General features: G+C 30.1%; 1 protein-coding gene across 1 annotated transcript in view; it reads right to left on the minus strand.

The window, feature by feature from the left end:
* The window catches only part of LOC145269866 (ran-specific GTPase-activating protein-like), a 38,408-nt gene that overhangs the window by 2,683 nt on the left and 18,451 nt on the right, over nucleotides 1-17,274 (minus strand). The window contains exons 2-5 of the mRNA XM_080125596.1: nucleotides 13,420-13,556; nucleotides 6,183-6,340; nucleotides 3,312-3,440; nucleotides 219-287 (exon numbers count right to left, since the gene is read on the minus strand). Of these exons, the coding sequence (XP_079981722.1) occupies nucleotides 219-287; nucleotides 3,312-3,440; nucleotides 6,183-6,340; nucleotides 13,420-13,556 (493 nt within the window). The remainder of the gene's footprint in view (nucleotides 1-218; nucleotides 288-3,311; nucleotides 3,441-6,182; nucleotides 6,341-13,419; nucleotides 13,557-17,274) is intronic.

Raw genomic sequence — 17,274 nt, forward strand, 5'->3', positions numbered from 1 at the left:
GAGAGTAGGGAAAATCATATATAGTGGTTGTAGGCAGTTGAATGTTTATCATGAAAGTTTGGCAAGAGAGGGAACCATAGATTGGAGTTCAGTCGAGCACATGTCATAAATATAGCAATAGAGTAGAGACAGGCTTACAACGTTTTTGCTGCACAAAAAAAAAAAAAATAATAATTATTATTTCTTGGCTACATGATTACCGTAAAACGAATACTTACTGTCGTCGCTTGAAGATTTTGCTACTATTTTCCGTGCTTCCTCAAATTTAGCCTTGAATTTCTGCGCATCTAAAAGGGGGAAAAAATTTAAAAATTAGAAACAAATTTGGTGCCATCTGTATAATAATTAGCGCTATGACAACAGCATATTATTTTCCTTGTTTTGATTCTCAGCTATATATCCATTGATATCTTATATGTTTTTTATGTAGAGTGATGTGGTTCTCGGTTGATTAATTGTGTTTAACTGTCGAATATATACTTGAGAATAAAACAATGAAAAGAATATGCTGTCGTCGTCGTCGTAACAATAACAATAATGCAACCAAAGAAAAAAATTTTTTTTTTATTTTTTTGTACTACCGATCAATTTTTCAGTCAAATAATCATAGGTCCAGGTCCAAGAGCAAGAGGGTAACCTGAAGATTTCATTTTCATTGACTATAACACCAAGATGTAAGGGAGAACGCCACTGACTCTTGATCTTCACAATATAATGAATATTAAGCAAAGAGGCACCAAGTACTATTTTTTTTTTAGTTTTTTTTATATGACTAAACTAAGGATTGAACCCTGGCTGCCCGGGTCATTAACAAACAATAATTGTTATGCGAATAACCGTAAACACCTGTATAAAAAAAAAAAAAAAAAGTTGTTTAAAAAAAATTCTGTCCAAATTTCAATTTTTTGAAATTTAATGCAAAGTTGGAAAATTTAACAGAACTAAATATTTCAATTAAACTCTGTTATATACAACTGGAAAGTTAGGCTTTGAAATGGCGCCAAATAATGTGTTTAAAAAATGATAAATTTGTGACACTTAACGCCTGAATTTACTTTTGATTCAACTTTATATAAATTTACTTTTGATTCAACTTTATATAAATTTACTTTTGATTCAACTTTATATAAATTTACTTTTGATTCAACTTTATATAAATTTACTTTTGATTCAACTTTATATAAATTTACTTTTGATTCAACTTTATATAAATTTAAGACAAAAATTTTATTTGTGAAATAATAAAAATCCAACATAGCTGCTTATTTTAATTATGATAAAAAAAAATATTTTATTATGATAAAACTTTTTTTTTTAATTATGATAAAACTGTTTTTTTAATTATGGTAAAAAATTTTTTTTAATTATGATAAAACTTTTTTAATTATAAAACTTTTCTTTAATTATGATAAATTTTTTTCTTTAATTATAAAATTTTTTTCTTTATGATAAAAATTTTTTCTTTAATTATGATAAAAAATTTTTTTAATTATAAAACTTTTTTTAATTATGATAAAACTTTTTTATTTTAATTATGATAAAACTTTTCTTTAATTATGATAAAACTTTTTTTTAATTATGATAAAACTTTTTTAGTTATGATAAAACTTTTTTAGTTATGATAAAACTTTTTTAGTTATGATAAAACTTTTTAGTTATGATTAAACTTTTTTAGTTATGATAAAACTTTTTTAGTTATGATAAAACTTTTTAGTTATGATTAAACTTTTTTAGTTATGATTAAACTTTTTTAGTTATGATTAAACTTTTTTAGTTATGATTAAACTTTTTTTTTTAATTATGATAAAACTGTTTTTTTAATTATGATAAAACTGTTTTTTTTTAATTCTGATAAAACTTTTTTAATTCTGATAAAACTTTTTTAATTCTGATAAAACTTTTTTAATTCTGATAAAACTTTTTTAATTCTGATAAAACTTTTTTAATTCTGATAAAACTTTTTTAATTCTGATAAAACTTTTTTAATTCTGATAAAACTTTTTTAATTCTGATAAAACTTTTTTAATTCTGATAAAACTTTTTTAATTTTATTATAAAACTTTTATTTTAATTATAAAACTTTTTTATTTTAATAATGATAAAACTTTTTTATTTTAATTATGATAAAACTTTTTTATTTTAATTATAAAACTTTTTTATTTTAATTATAAAACTTTTTTATTTTAATTATAAAACTTTTTTATTTTAATTATAAAACTTTTTTATTTTAATTATAAAACTTTTTTATTTTAATTATAAAACTTTTTTATATTAATTATGATAAAACTTTTTTTTCTTAATTATGATAAAACTTTTTTTTCTTAATTATGATAAAACTTTTTATTTTAATTATGATAAAACTTTTTATTTTAATTATGATAAAACTTTTTATTTTAATTATGATAAAACTTTTTATTTTAATTATGATAAAACTTTTTATTTTAATTATGATAAAACGTTTTTTTCTTAATTATGATAAAACTTTTTTCTTAATTATGATAAAACTTTTTTTTCTTAATTATGATAAAACTTTTTTTCTTAATTATGATAAAACTTTTTTTTCTTAATTATGATAAAACGTTTTTTTCTTAATTATGATAAAACTTTTTTTTCTTAATTATGATAAAACTTTTTTTTCTTAATTATGATAAAACTTTTTTTTCTTAATTATGATAAAACTTTTTTTTCTTAATTATGATAAAACTTTTTTTTCTTAATTATGATAAAACTTTTTTTTCTTAATTATGATAAAACTTTTTTTTCTTAATTATGATAAAACCTTTTTTTTAATTATGATAAAACTTTTTTTCTTAATTATGATAAAACTTTTTTCTTAATTATGATAAAACTTTTTTCTTAATTATGATAAAACTTTTTTTTCTTAATTATGATAAAACTTTTTTTTCTTAATTATGATAAAACTTTTTTTTCTTAATTATGATAAAACTTTTTTTTCTTAATTATGATAAAACATTTTTTTCTTAATTATGATAAAACTTTTTTTTCTTAATTATGATAAAACTTTTTTTTCTTAATTATGATAAAACTTTTTTTTCTTAATTATGATAAAACTTTTTTTTCTTAATTATGATAAAACTTTTTTTTCTTAATTATGATAAAACTTTTTTTTCTTAATTATGATAAAACTTTTTTTTCTTAATTATGATAAAACTTTTTTTTCTTAATTATGATAAAACTTTTTTTTCTTAATTATGATAAAACTTTTTTTTTTTTTTTACAAATCTTTAATAAATTTAAATTTTATAGTTTTTTACTAATTATCATAATAAAGCAATAATATGTTGACTTACTTTCGACATTGGCAAATCGGATCGCAAGAAGTTCTGGTTTTGTCTGTTCATCAGCGAAGTCTGCAAGTGAGGTCCACACCCAAGCGCGATCACTGCCAAAACTTGGTTTTAATTCCATGTCTTTTGTTACTGAAGAAAACGGAACAATTGCAGAAAATTAGAGTGAGAGTAGCTATTAGAGAGAGAGAGGAAGAGAGAGAAGCGGATAGAGAGAGAGAGAGGAAGAGAGAGAGAGAGAGAGAGAGGAAAGAGAGACAGAGGATAGAGAGACAGAGAGAGAGAGAGGAAAGAGAGAAAGCGGATAGAGATAGAGAGAGAGACAGCGGATAGAGAGAGAGAGAGACAGCGGATAGAGAAAGAGAGAGAGACAGTGGATAGAGAGAGAGAGAGAGGAAAAGAGAGACAGCGGATATATTTATAGAGAGACAGCAGATAGAGAGATAGAGGAAGAGAGAGACAGCGGATAGAGAGAAAGATGAAGAGAGAGACAGCAGATAGAGAGAAAGAGGAAGAGAGAGACAGCGGATAGAGAGAAAGAGGAAGAGAGAGACAGCGGATAGAGAGAAAGAGGAAGAGAGAGACAGCGGATAGAGAGAAAGAGGAAGAGAGAGACAGCGGATAGAGAGAAAGAGAAAGAGAGAGACAGCGGATAGAGAGAAAGAGGAAGAGAGAGACAGCGGATAGAGAGAAAGAGGAAGAGAGAGACAGCGGATAGAGAGAAAGAGGAAGAGAGAGACAGCGGATAGAGAGAAAGAGGAAGAGAGAGAGCGGATAGAGAGAAAGAGGAAGAGAGAGACAGCGGATAGAGAGAAAGAGGAAGAGAGAGACAGCGGATAGAGAGAAAGAGGAAGAGAGAGACAGCGGATAGAGAGAAAGAGGAAGAGAGAGACAGCGGATAGAGAGAAAGAGGAAGAGAGAGACAGCGGATAGAGAGAAAGAGGAAGAGAGAGACAGCGGATAGAGAGAAAGAGGAAGAGAGAGACAGCGGATAGAGAGAAAGAGGAAGAGAGAGACAGCGGATAGAGAGAAAGAGGAAGAGAGAGACAGCGGATAGAGAGAGAGAGACAGCGGATAGAGAGAGAGAGACAGCGGATAGAGAGAGAGAGACAGCGGATAGAGAGAGAGAGACAGCGGATAGAGAGAGAGAGACAGCGGATAGAGAGAGAGAGAGACAGCGGATAGAGAGAGAGAGAGACAGCGGATAGAGAGAGAGAGAGACAGCGGATAGAGAGAGAGAGAGAGACAGCGGATAGAGAGAGAGAGAGAGACAGCGGATAGAGAGAGAGAGAGAGACAGCGGATAGAGAGAGAGAGAGAGACAGCGGATAGAGAGAGAGAGAGAGACAGCGGATAGAGAGAGAGAGAGACAGCGGATAGAGAGAGAGAGAGACAGCGGATAGAGAGAGAGAGAGAGACAGCGGATAGAGAGAGAGAGAGACAGCGGATAGAGAGAGAGAGAGACAGCGGATAGAGAGAGAGAGAGACAGCGGATAGAGAGAGAGAGAGACAGCGGATAGAGAGAGAGAGAGAGACAGCGGATAGAGAGAGAGAGAGAGACAGCGGATAGAGAGAGAGAGAGAGACAGCGGATAGAGAGAGAGAGAGAGAAGGAGAAAGACAGCGGAGAGAGAGAGAGAGAGACAGAGACAGCGGAGAGAGAGAGAGACAGAGACAGCGGAGAGAGAGAGAGAGAGAGACAGCGGATAGAGAGAGAGAGAGAGAGAGACAGCGGATAGAGAGAGAGAGACAGCGGATAGAGACAGCAGATAGAGAGAGAGAGACAGCAGATAGAGAGAGAGAGACAGCAGATAGAGAGAGAGAGACAGCAGATAGAGAGAGAGAGACAGCAGATAGAGAGAGAGAGAGACAGCAGATAGAGAGAGAGAGAGACAGCAGATAGAGAGAGAGAGAGACAGCAGATAGAGAGAGAGAGAGACAGCAGATAGAGAGAGAGAGAGACAGCAGATAGAGAGAGAGAGAGACAGCAGATAGAGAGAGAGAGACAGCAGATAGAGAGAGAGAGACAGCAGATAGAGAGAGAGAGACAGCAGATAGAGAGAGAGAGAGGAAGAGAGAGACAGCGGATAGAGAGAAAGAGGAAGAGAGAGACAGCGGAGAGAGAGAAAGAGGAAGAGAGAGACAGCGGAGAGAGAGAGAGAGGAAGAGAGAGACAGCGGATAGAGAGAGAGAGGAAGAGAGAGACAGCGGATAGAGAGAGAGAGGAAGAGAGAGACAGCGGATAGAGAGAGAGAGAGAGGATAGAGAGAGAGCGGATAGAGAGAGAGAGAGAGGAAGAGAGAGACAGCGGATAGAGAGAGAGAGAGAGGAAGAGAGAGACAGTGGATAGAGAGAGACAGCGGATAGAGAGAGAGAGAGGAAGAGAGAGACAGCGGATAGAGAGAGAGAGGAAGAGAGAGACAGCGGATAGAGAGAGAGAGAAAGACAGCGGATAGAGAGAGAGAGAGAGAGAGAAGGAGAAAGACAGCGGAGAGAGAGAGAGAGGAAGAGAGAGACAGCGGATAGAGAGAGAGAGAGAGGAAGAGAGAGACAGCGGATAGAGAGAGGGAGAAAGACAGCGGATAGAGAGAGAGAGAGAGGGAGAAAGACAGCGGATAGAGAGAGAGAGAGAGAGAGAGGGAGAAAGACAGCGGATAGAGAGAGGAAGAAAGACAGCGGATAGAGAGAGGAAGAAAGACAGCGGATAGAGAGAGAGGAAGAGAGAGACAGCGGATATATTTATAGAGAGACAGCGGATAGAGAGAGAGAGAGTGAGAGAGGAAGAGAGACAGCGGATATAGTTATAGAGAGACAGCTGAATATACATATAAAAAGAGCGAAAGAGCTGGTAGAAAGAGAGGGAGGGAGAGACTTACTGAAATGGTTGGCACATATTTTATAGGTCTTGTCTCTTCGCATCACAAGTCTGAATTGATCAACTGATTTGTGTCTTAACAATTTCACGTCTCCCGTTCCTCGCTCTTTCCATTCTGGAGGATCTGCAGAATTATCAAAACGGAACAGCTTTGCTCGTCTAAAAAAACAAAACAAAAAAAAAACACATAATAATCAGCGAATGTTCTTACATAAAGAACTTCCTAAAATGACTATCTTCAATGCATGTAAAATTTCAACTTTTATCGCATTTCACTGGTTTTACTATTTTTTGTAAGCATCACTCAAGTCGAAAGTTAACAATATCGCACATTTACAAAATCAACGTCAAAACAAAACTTTCACAAATACATTAAATATTTATTCAAGTTTATCATCTATGTTCCCTTCGACAAGACGTTTAATACTGTCTGACTGTACTTATGCTAAGTTTCCCGTGATCACGATCGTCGGGATTGACTATGTCCATTTGCGACTGTTTAGTCTTGTCATGGTTTCTTTGCATGTCTATCTAGGATACCCGGTTTTCTTTTTGCTGCCCAGTCTTAGGGTACTTCTGCATTTCCTGACCCACAGTTTCCACAAAGTTTCTAAGGTGTGTTTGTCCGCTGACGGGAATAACCGGAAGCGGACGATCTTAAAACGTTAAACCACCATGGTCCCCCCTCGCCAATCTTTCACGAAAAACACCCGTCTAGTTGAATCCACTGTGAAAAATTTTCCCCACTCTTTATCTGTGCCTAAATCAAAACGTGGATTCCATGAACAAAGCTTCTTTCTTAGAACTGCACGCCTGTGGAACTCTGTTCCGTCTGCCTGCTTCCCACCTGACTACAACTTGGATGTCTTCAAGTCCAATGTAAACAAATTCCTAATGAACCGCCCCCTTAAGTAAACACTTCATCAAATCTCCACACTAACGTAATGTATTTGCAATAACCCTCATCCCCGAGTGGCTTCCGGGCCTTGATAAGTGGTGACCACTGTGTAAAAAAAAAAAAAAGATAAAAAAAATAAATAAATAAATAATAAGATAATGATAAATAGGAAAAACATGGAAATACAATAAAATTGCAAACATTTAACTCAACTTTAACCGTGTGATTATAATTAATTTTTTTTATTTCTTCCAATTTATTAAAAAAGTAGTCTTCATAAATTCGTATTAGCTAAAAACAGACATTGTGTTCGTTAAAAGGTGAGGAACACTCAGCCGATTTTTGGGGGGCTATTTCTGTCAGCTGCCAAGCAAGCCAGAGAAACTGTGGAAATCATGGGTTGGTAAATGAAGAAGCACCAGTGTTAGGTTTGTAAGTGGCTATATATATGTATATATATATATATATATATATATACCCTTGATTCTTTCAACAGATCTGAACCAGTGAATATGGTTTGCCCTTATTAGGGCATTAAGTTCTGGAATGGCTAACTTCTCCACAGGGTACAATACAGATTTTCAATGTCTTTTTTCAAGGCCTTCTTCAGACAAAATTCAAGTTTTCACAATATAATTTGATATATAAACAATAACATAATAAACAATAAAAAGTTAATTAACAACAAGTCGTTTTCATTTACATACAAAACAATATGTCTGTCGACAATCATATTTACATCCTCTGACCCAATTATATTTGACCAACCAAGCCCGATTAAATGTTATTTTTCCTATTGTAGAATGGTCTATGCTGTTTGTTTTACTTCTTTAAAATTTTGGATTTCCAGTATTGTGGATACAAGAGTTATGTCCCTTTATCACAAAACTACTTTATGTTATTATATGGAAAAAAAAATCAGATAGTTTTGTGATAAAGGTACGTAACTCTTGCATCCACAATAATACGATGTAATTTCAGAACAATGTATTTTTTTTTTTTTTAATATTTAAAAAATATTTTAATGTTATTTTTAGCAATACTTAAAAAATAATTAAATAGTATTTATTTCAATTTATTTTTAATATTACAAATTTTTACTGAACATAAAGAATACAATTTTCAAGGACATCGAAAGGTAATAATTGAAATAAGGCCTTTTCAAGGCAAAAATAAAAGTTCAACTTTTCAAGCTTGTGTGAACCCTGTCTCCAGTAGAGTGACCTAATGTTTTAGATTGGATCAGGCTTTAAATTGTATACTCAGTTAATCATTGCCCGATCATTTCTCTGGAGTCACGCAAATAAGGGCTGGGCGAGCGTCCAACACTTACTGCTGTACAATGTTTCTTACGCATCTCTCATTGACGATACTCCTCATAATAATTGGGATAGCTTAGTATGCTAGGATTAGAAAAAGTTCTCTAAATGTTTCACCAATCTGTCTTGACTGATGATTGAACATAGTCATCTTAGCATTTTTCCTAGGTAGCAAAAGAAGAGTGTCCTTGTCTAATTCAACTTGTGTAAGAACGACTCTCAATTGGGTATGCAATTTGTAGACATCTCATCTGCATCAGGTGACAAGTCTACCATGCTAATAGAAAAAAAGAATATGGCAAGCGAAATGATATATACTGATCTGCTAAGTCATTGTCTTTGCTTTTAAAGTCTTTTACCCTGAAAATAGTTTTGTTCACAAACAAATTGCGTGAGCAAATTACAATAAAAGAAGTCAAACGTTGTTTAATCAATAGCAAAGCTTCCTTTCACGATTCAATGCAGCAAATCTAGGAGCCAACCAGTTGAGATTAAAGCCAAGAAGTTCATTATCCGAGAAATCCACCCCCCCTCCCAAGTTAACTTTAAAGCATCAACACAGTCTATATATCTATAAAAGTGAAAGTGTCTGTGTACATTTCCCTAAGCAATAACAACTGTCAATTTTCAGTCTACAGACTCAAAATTTGCTATACAGGGTAGTGAGATTTGGGAAAATCTTTGTAATCTGTTTTCGGCCAGAAATTTAGCTGTTAAAGGGTCAAAGTTCAACGATTTGACCTTTGAGAACTCTACACAAACTCCGACAATTTTTGGTCTAAATAATTGAAATTTTAGATATAAGTTCCTTGGACATGGATCTAACTTCATAACTTGATTTGAGCCTAAAACAATAAATGTTAAGGGATTATAATAGGGGTCAAAGTTTTTAAAAAATTGACCTCTGCGGTCTACCAAATTACCCAGACAATTTCTGGTTTAAACATTTAAAATTTTACATAAAGGGTATTCAGAGATAGGTCAAGCTTTTTAATCGGTTTGGGTCGAAAATATGAGCTACCAATATATAAATGTATGTATGTTTGCATGTCTGCCTAAAACTTTCGACAGAGGCGACGAATTTTCACACAATCTGTATCGTTTTGAAGTTCGACCCTTCAGACGACAAATACCGAAAAATTGACTAAAAACATTAATTTCTTCACCCTCAACTGGGCACTTTTCTACAGGGAGGGATCGCTTTTTCGCCGATATGTTCGAAAGTCATCCCCTCTTTACGATTGTCTAGCCTTAATTTAAACCTATGCCACTTCCGGTTTGGCGGTGGTCGTAACAGCAAAGATGCCCCCCCCCCGTTCTTTTCCTCCTTCGCGGTACGAGTTCGAGCCTGCCTTCCTACTACCATTTTTTTTTTTTGCTCAACACATACTTCCAAATACCTGGGCAACGCCGGGCACCCATGCTAGTAGAATACTAAAAAGAACAAACATGCTCTCTGTGGTGAAGGGGTGGAATTTTGCTAATTATCAGGTTGGCCAGGGGCATTTAAGTCAAAAGGGCATCAGTGCAGGAACATCCAGGTTGTTATCAATGGTTATACATTTAAACACATCATATAAACGCGAGTGTAGCCTAACGGTCAATACTGATTTTCATAAACGAACTCCCAGAGGCAATCATGTCCAAGATGGATGTATTTGTCAATAACCACAATCTCTATTCCCTGCACAAGTGAAAAACAAATGGGAACTCATACAATGGCTGAATCCTCTAATATAAATTATGTGTGGCAAGTCTCTATTATTAAGTATTAAGATTAACACCTCTTCTAAATGGTTCCCAAATTTCATGACGAAATTCTTCATACAATCACGGTACGGACCTTTAGAAAACAGGGGGGGTCACTACAAAACCTTACCGAAAACGCCATTTTATGACGTTCACATTTTTATCACTTTATTTGCTCAAAACTCTTAAAATATATAATGTACATTCATATTTATTAATTCATTTGAAAGTATATTCATTTCCGAACAAAACAGTAGTAATTTGAAGACTTGAAGTGCTTTGGTTTAAAAAATATGGCTATTTTAGTAGAACTACCTTGAAATCTGTGATTATCCAAAGCGTTTTTTCGTCCGTGTGTATTACTACCATAAACAAGGACAAGAAACCTTTCCAACCACCGATTGTCATGACCCATAGCACGCTTCCCAGTCCAGCATTCAAACTCCTTGAACTTACATTTTTAAGCAATGTGAACTGGAATAAGTACATAAATAATGCCGCCAAATCTGCTGCAAAGGAAGTAAGCTCCCTCTACCGGGCTGGAAAACCATATCATCTACCACAACCCTGTATCTCTATAACCATGCCACATCTAAGTTGGTACACTAAACGCTAAACTTTCTATATTGGATGATGCAAAAAAAAAAAAATGTATCACTACAGAGTTGCTTCCCTGTTTTACAATTATTTCCATGAAATGTATTCAAACGAACTCACTGCACTTGTATCAGCCAAGCATAAATAATTTCAAGCTACCCGAGTAGCAACAAAATCCCACCATGTCACTAAAGATTCTGAAAGACTTTCTGTGATTACTTCATTCTTAGAACAGTTTGCCTTTGAAATTCCCTCCGTTCCCCATCCATATAAACATACAAAAATTTAAATGTAATGTGAACAAACTTGTCAGCCCACTCCTATTACAGTAGCCTTTACACTTTGATGCACTTTATCTGGCTTCAGGTGAACAAAAGTTACAAAGTATATATATATATATATATATATATATATATATATATATATATATATATACATACATACATACACACTCTCTACAGACAAATTTATCTTTAACTGACCTTTGATGAATAAATATTTTCATTTACTAGCCAAATAGAAAAGTTATTAGCAAAATTCAGGCGATTTTTGGAATATGACATCTTCGTTCCCTGACATCATAAAAATTTTTCTTTAAATAAATGCAATTCTAAATATGCACCAAATGTTGAAATTTGAAGTTATAAACATCTTAATTTCTTTAGGTGTTTTTTAAAACAGGCTTTTTTGAAAAAAAAAAAAAAAAAAAAAGTGTATATTGTTCTATTAAACTTTTTATTGTTTAAATAATTTAAGTTTGCTCATTTTTATTTAAAAAAAAAAAAAAAAGCATTTTTGACTCGGTAAAGAGCTTTGGGAGATTGTCTGTGTGAAAAAAAAAAAAACAATCGCCAAAATCATTTTATTATTTCTAGTCACTAACGCAAATGAAATTTTTTCACTTGCAACGTAAAACCCAGCACACACAGCTAACTTTACATAAATCAAAATCAAAATGTAAGGGAGATAACTAGAAATATAAATTTAGTTATGTTTCTGCATAAAGACAACTTTCTCAGTATTTCTTAAACTAAGTGGTCCCATATCTGCATCATTATCTCCATATAACATTCAGTATATATATATATATATATATATATATATATATATATATGTTGTTATGGATGCACAAGATTCACTACTAAACTAATTAACTGATCATTATGAATTTTAGAACACACCTTGCGAGACGTAACGGATTTTAATATGGGCAACATTTAGTTGACGATCTAAGCAACTTCCAGTTTAAAGCTCGTCAGAAGTAAACGTTATTTTATCCGAAAACCTCAACAAAAATGAAGGTCAAAACATTAGAACAAATAAAAACTGATTTTTTTAAAAAAAATGTTTATAGAAATTTTGGTTCTTCTCCATTATAAAATTGAAAATTGAAATATTAAATTTTAAGTAAAACAAATGCTATCTGCTAGTGTTGGGACGAGTAATCTGAAAAATCGGAACTTTTGTGGGTATTGGGAATCAGGAAAATTTGTAACTAGTTTCCGATGCCAAAAACGATTCTTTTAATTGTATTTTTTAAATCTATTTTTGTTTAAAGCACAATCTTCCACTGTTAAAAAGTAATTGTTTATTGACTTTAAACAATCAGTAAAACTAAAAATCTATAGATCATACCCACAAGTTTATTTTTACGTTTTAGAAAATATATGCATATTTAATGTGCATTTTTACAGTCATCGGGGTTGGGGGGGGGGACTCTACAGTCAAATATTTAGACATTTCTAAAGAATCGAAATTGGAAATTTAGTATAAAATCAGTAATTGTATTGGAATCAGGAAAAAATATTGAAATCGTCCCATCACTAGTGTCTAATGACTTGTCATGTCACAGCAATGAACATATCCAAAAATTATGAAAATCGATAACGTAGAAAAATAATTATTAATTAAAATAGTTTTCAAAAATAATGCAAATGGTGTTTTACAAAAAAAAAAAAAAAAAAAAAAAAAAAAATGGAGGCTTTGAATCTTCAAAGCAAGAGAGAGAGAGAGAGAGAGAGAGAGAGAGAGAGAGAGAGAGAGAGACAGTCAAAACTACAATTACAGATTGCTTAGGATTTCTACCCAGTCATGATGTAATAAGAGCATGCTACCCCCCCATCAAATAAAGAGTTCCATTTGAAACTGCGTGCATATCTCTCAAAGTTCGGCAGAAAGATTCTTGAGTTCACAAAGATACACCTTAAAAAAGTCGGAAGTTACATCAACCAATTTGTGAAAAATTGGACTCAAGATGAGAAGAGTACTCCAAAGAAGGCAAATATGACGAATAATCAAATCTCATCTCAAAAATTCAGAAACATAAGAGCAAACGGTTGTTTTCAAAATGCTGAGCAACATTTTCTAAAGTTGCGCACACGTTAACAACTCTAAATCCCAACAAATTTCTGCGCATTTTCACAAACGATGGAAACAAGAAAATCCAACGTTTTTCTACGTTGCAACAAACTTAAAAAAGGAATTTTTCGACCCCTAATGTCAAAAATCACTACGAAAAAAAAAAAAGAAAAGAAAAAAAAGAAAGAAAAAAGAAAGAGAAAAAAGAAAAAGAAAAAAGAAAAGGAAAAAAGAAAGGAAAAAGAAAAAGAAAAGAAAAAGAAAAAAGAAAAAGAGAAAAAAAAAGAAAAAAAAAAGAAAAAAACAAAAACGCTTACATTTTGACAAATTCCTCCTCATTTTCTTCCATTGTTTTCACGTCGACTGGCGCCAACTGAACGATTGGCTCAAAGTGAATATCTGGACTATCAACAACGGAATCATCGTGGCCAGTTTCGCTCTCTTTACAATTGTCCTAAAAATTAAAAAACATTGATCGTAAAAAATAATATACAAGCATTTTTTTTCAAAATTTAAAGGGCAGACGTTTGTAAGTATATATCGCTAAAATACTTAAACCTCTATAAAGTTGGTATTTTTTAAACCAGCATAAACCCTGAAAAAAATATCTAAACGTTAAAACAAAAATAAAAAACTCAATAGTAAAAAGATGATATACAAGCATCATATAAGGCCTCAAAAAAACTTGGTAAAAAAAAGAAAAAAAAAAAAAAAAGAAGGAACTCAACAAACACCTATTATAAAGTTGGCATAATCCTGGAAAAATAAATTCTAAAAGTTAAGAAAAAAGAAATTCTACCGCTAAAAAACATAACACATCTTTCATCTATATATATAAAAGCGAAAATGTATGTATGTATATATGTATGTACGCTTTTCCTCGATGTCCACAAAAGGCCTCTTTCAGAGAAGCGCTCGCTTCACAACTTCTTAAAACTTTTTATATCATCAATAAATTGTAATATCTCACACTTAACCACGGAGCTCGCCTGTCTATTTAATTTTATTGACTTTCAAGCGTTAATTATTCAACATTTCCCTGCATCGGCACATGTTACATTCGGTTTTCGGTATAAGCAAAAAGCAAAACTCGACTAATTACTGGCCAGTGGTCTCTAGAGAGCTAAGTAACGTTTGGTCAATGTCGACTTCGTCATATCAGACGGTAGCTTTCATTTCGAGATGAGACGCTCCCCCTAATAAACAGGGAGCGGGTTTTTAAAAACAAACAAACCGATTTATTGACCTCATTAAAAACTGTCCCGCACAAAATGCTAACTGCTGAATACCTATCGCCGTCACGTCAATCAAAAATGCGCACCTGTTTTTTTTTTTCACACTTTACTATTTTCCAACTGCGCGTTGTCAAGGCTTCGTTTTTTTTTTTCACGGGCATCTGTTTTTTTTTTCACATTTCGGGCTTTTTTCACACACACACCCCTACAAACACCCGGACAACGCCGGGTACCCCTCGCTAGTGTTATATAAAAGGCAAACGTTTGTATCTATAAACGTCTCGCAACTTGAAAAAAAAAAAAGAAAAAATATACTTAACGCCCTTATTGCTATTTTTTAAACCAGTATAACCAGAGAAAAATACTTACAATTTAAAAGAAAAAGAATTTTAAAAGAAAATAAAGACAATGGACAGGATCACAAAATCAAGTTGCAATTATTTTACATTTTGTTACGCCATGTTTGAATTTTACTGAAGAATCACCAACATTAAATTTACGTATTAATAAATTGTATTCGTATTGATATACATTAACATGAAAATATTTTATTAAATTTGTTCATAATATTTATTAATTTATATGTTTATTCATAATATTAATTGATTAATTTGTTTATTTATAATAGTTATCAACTTGTTTATTTATAATAGTTATCAACTTGTTTATTTATAATAGTTATCAACTTGTTTATTTATAATAGTTATCAACTTGTTTATTTATAATAGTTATCAACTTGTTTATTTATAATAGTTATCAACTTGTTTATTTATAATAGTTATCAACTTGTTTATTTATAATAGTTATCAACTTGTTTATTTATAATAGTTATCAACTTGTTTATTTATAATAGTTATCAACTTGTTTATTTATAATAGTTATCAACTTGTTTATTTATAATAGTTATACACTTGTTTATTTATAATAGTTATACACTTGTTTATTTATAATAGTTATACACTTGTTTATTTATAATAGTTATACACTTGTTTATTTATAATAGTTATACACTTGTTTATTTATAATAGTTATACACTTGTTTATTTATAATAGTTATACACTTGTTTATTTATAATAGTTATACACTTGTTTATTTATAATAGTTATACACTTGTTTATTTATAATAGTTATCAACTTGTTTATTTATAATAGTTATACACTTGTTTATTTATAATAGTTATACACTTGTTTATTTATAATAGTTATACACTTGTTTATTTATAATAGTTATACACTTGTTTATTTATAATAGTTATACACTTGTTTATTTATAATAGTTATCAACTTGTTTATTTATAATAGTTATCAACTTGTTTATTTATAATAGTTATCAACTTGTTTATTTATAATAGTTATCAACTTGTTTATTTATAATAGTTATCAACTTGTTTATTTATAATAGTTATCAACTTGTTTATTTATAATAGTTATCAACTTGTTTATTTATAATAGTTATCAACTTGTTTATTTATAATAGTTATCAACTTGTTTATTTATAATAGTTATCAACTTGTTTATTTATAATAGTTATCAACTTGTTTATTTATAATAGTTATCAACTTGTTTATTTATAATAGTTATCAACTTGTTTATTTATAATAGTTATCAACTTGCTTATTTATAATAGTTATCAACTTGTTTATTTATAATAGTTATCAACTTGTTTATTTATAATAGTTATCAACTTCTATATCTTTATTTATTAATTCATAATATTTATTAATTTATTAATTCATAATATTAATTTATTAATTCATAATATTTATTAATTCATAATATTTATTAATTTATTAATTAATAATATTAATTTATTAATTCATAATATTAATTTATTAATTCATAATATTAATTTATTAATTCATAATATTAATTTATTAATTCATAATATTAATTTATTAATTCATAATATTAATTTATTAATTCATAATATTAATTTATTAATTCATAATATTAATTTATTAATTCATAATATTTATTAATTCATAATATTTATTAATTCATAATATTTATTAATTTATTAATTCATAATATTTATTAATTTATTAATTCATAATATTTATTAATTCATAATATTTATTAATTTATTAATTCATAATATTTATTAATTCATAATATTTATTAATTCATAATATTTATTAATTTATTAATTCATAATGTTTATTAATTCATAATATTTATTAATTTATTAATTCATAATATTTATTAATTTATTAATTCATAATATTTATTAATTTATTAATTCATAATATTTATTAATTCATAATATTTATTAATTTATTAATTCATAATATTTATTAATTTATTAATTCATAATATTAATTTATTAATTCATAATATTAATTTATTAATTCATAATATTAATTTATTAATTCATAATATTTATTAATTTATTAATTCATAATATTTATTAATTTATTAATTCATAATATTTATTAATTTATTAATTCATAATATTTATTAATTTATTAATTCATAATATTTATTAACTAGCAGGGGTACCCGGCGTTGCTCGGATGTTTCGAGGTGTGTTCGGTTTTGAGTAAATCAAAACAAAAGAATAAAGTACCAGAAGTGTCTTCCTGAGACTGTTCATAATGTTCCCATTGTCGACTTCTTTTATCGACATTGTTTCACTGTTTATGAATATTGAAATAAAATACATTACTACTTTTATCGACATCTTAAAAGTTTTCTTACTCTTTTTAAATGACAACGTTAATGTTTATGAATATTGAAATAAAATACATTAGTAAACATTTATTAATAATTTTTTTTTTTTACTGTTTATGTGTCAATGTTATCGACTTTTTCTTTTCTGATCATGAAATATTATATATATATGAAATATTGAAATTATTCTTATATTGAATATTGAAATAAAAGACATTACTACACATTTATTAATAATATCTGATTGAATATTGCAATAATACTTA

Source organism: Euprymna scolopes, chromosome 45, assembly GCF_053919585.1.
Source record: "Euprymna scolopes isolate OS-2025 chromosome 45, ASM5391958v1, whole genome shotgun sequence".
NCBI lineage: Eukaryota > Metazoa > Mollusca > Cephalopoda > Sepiida > Sepiolidae > Euprymna > Euprymna scolopes.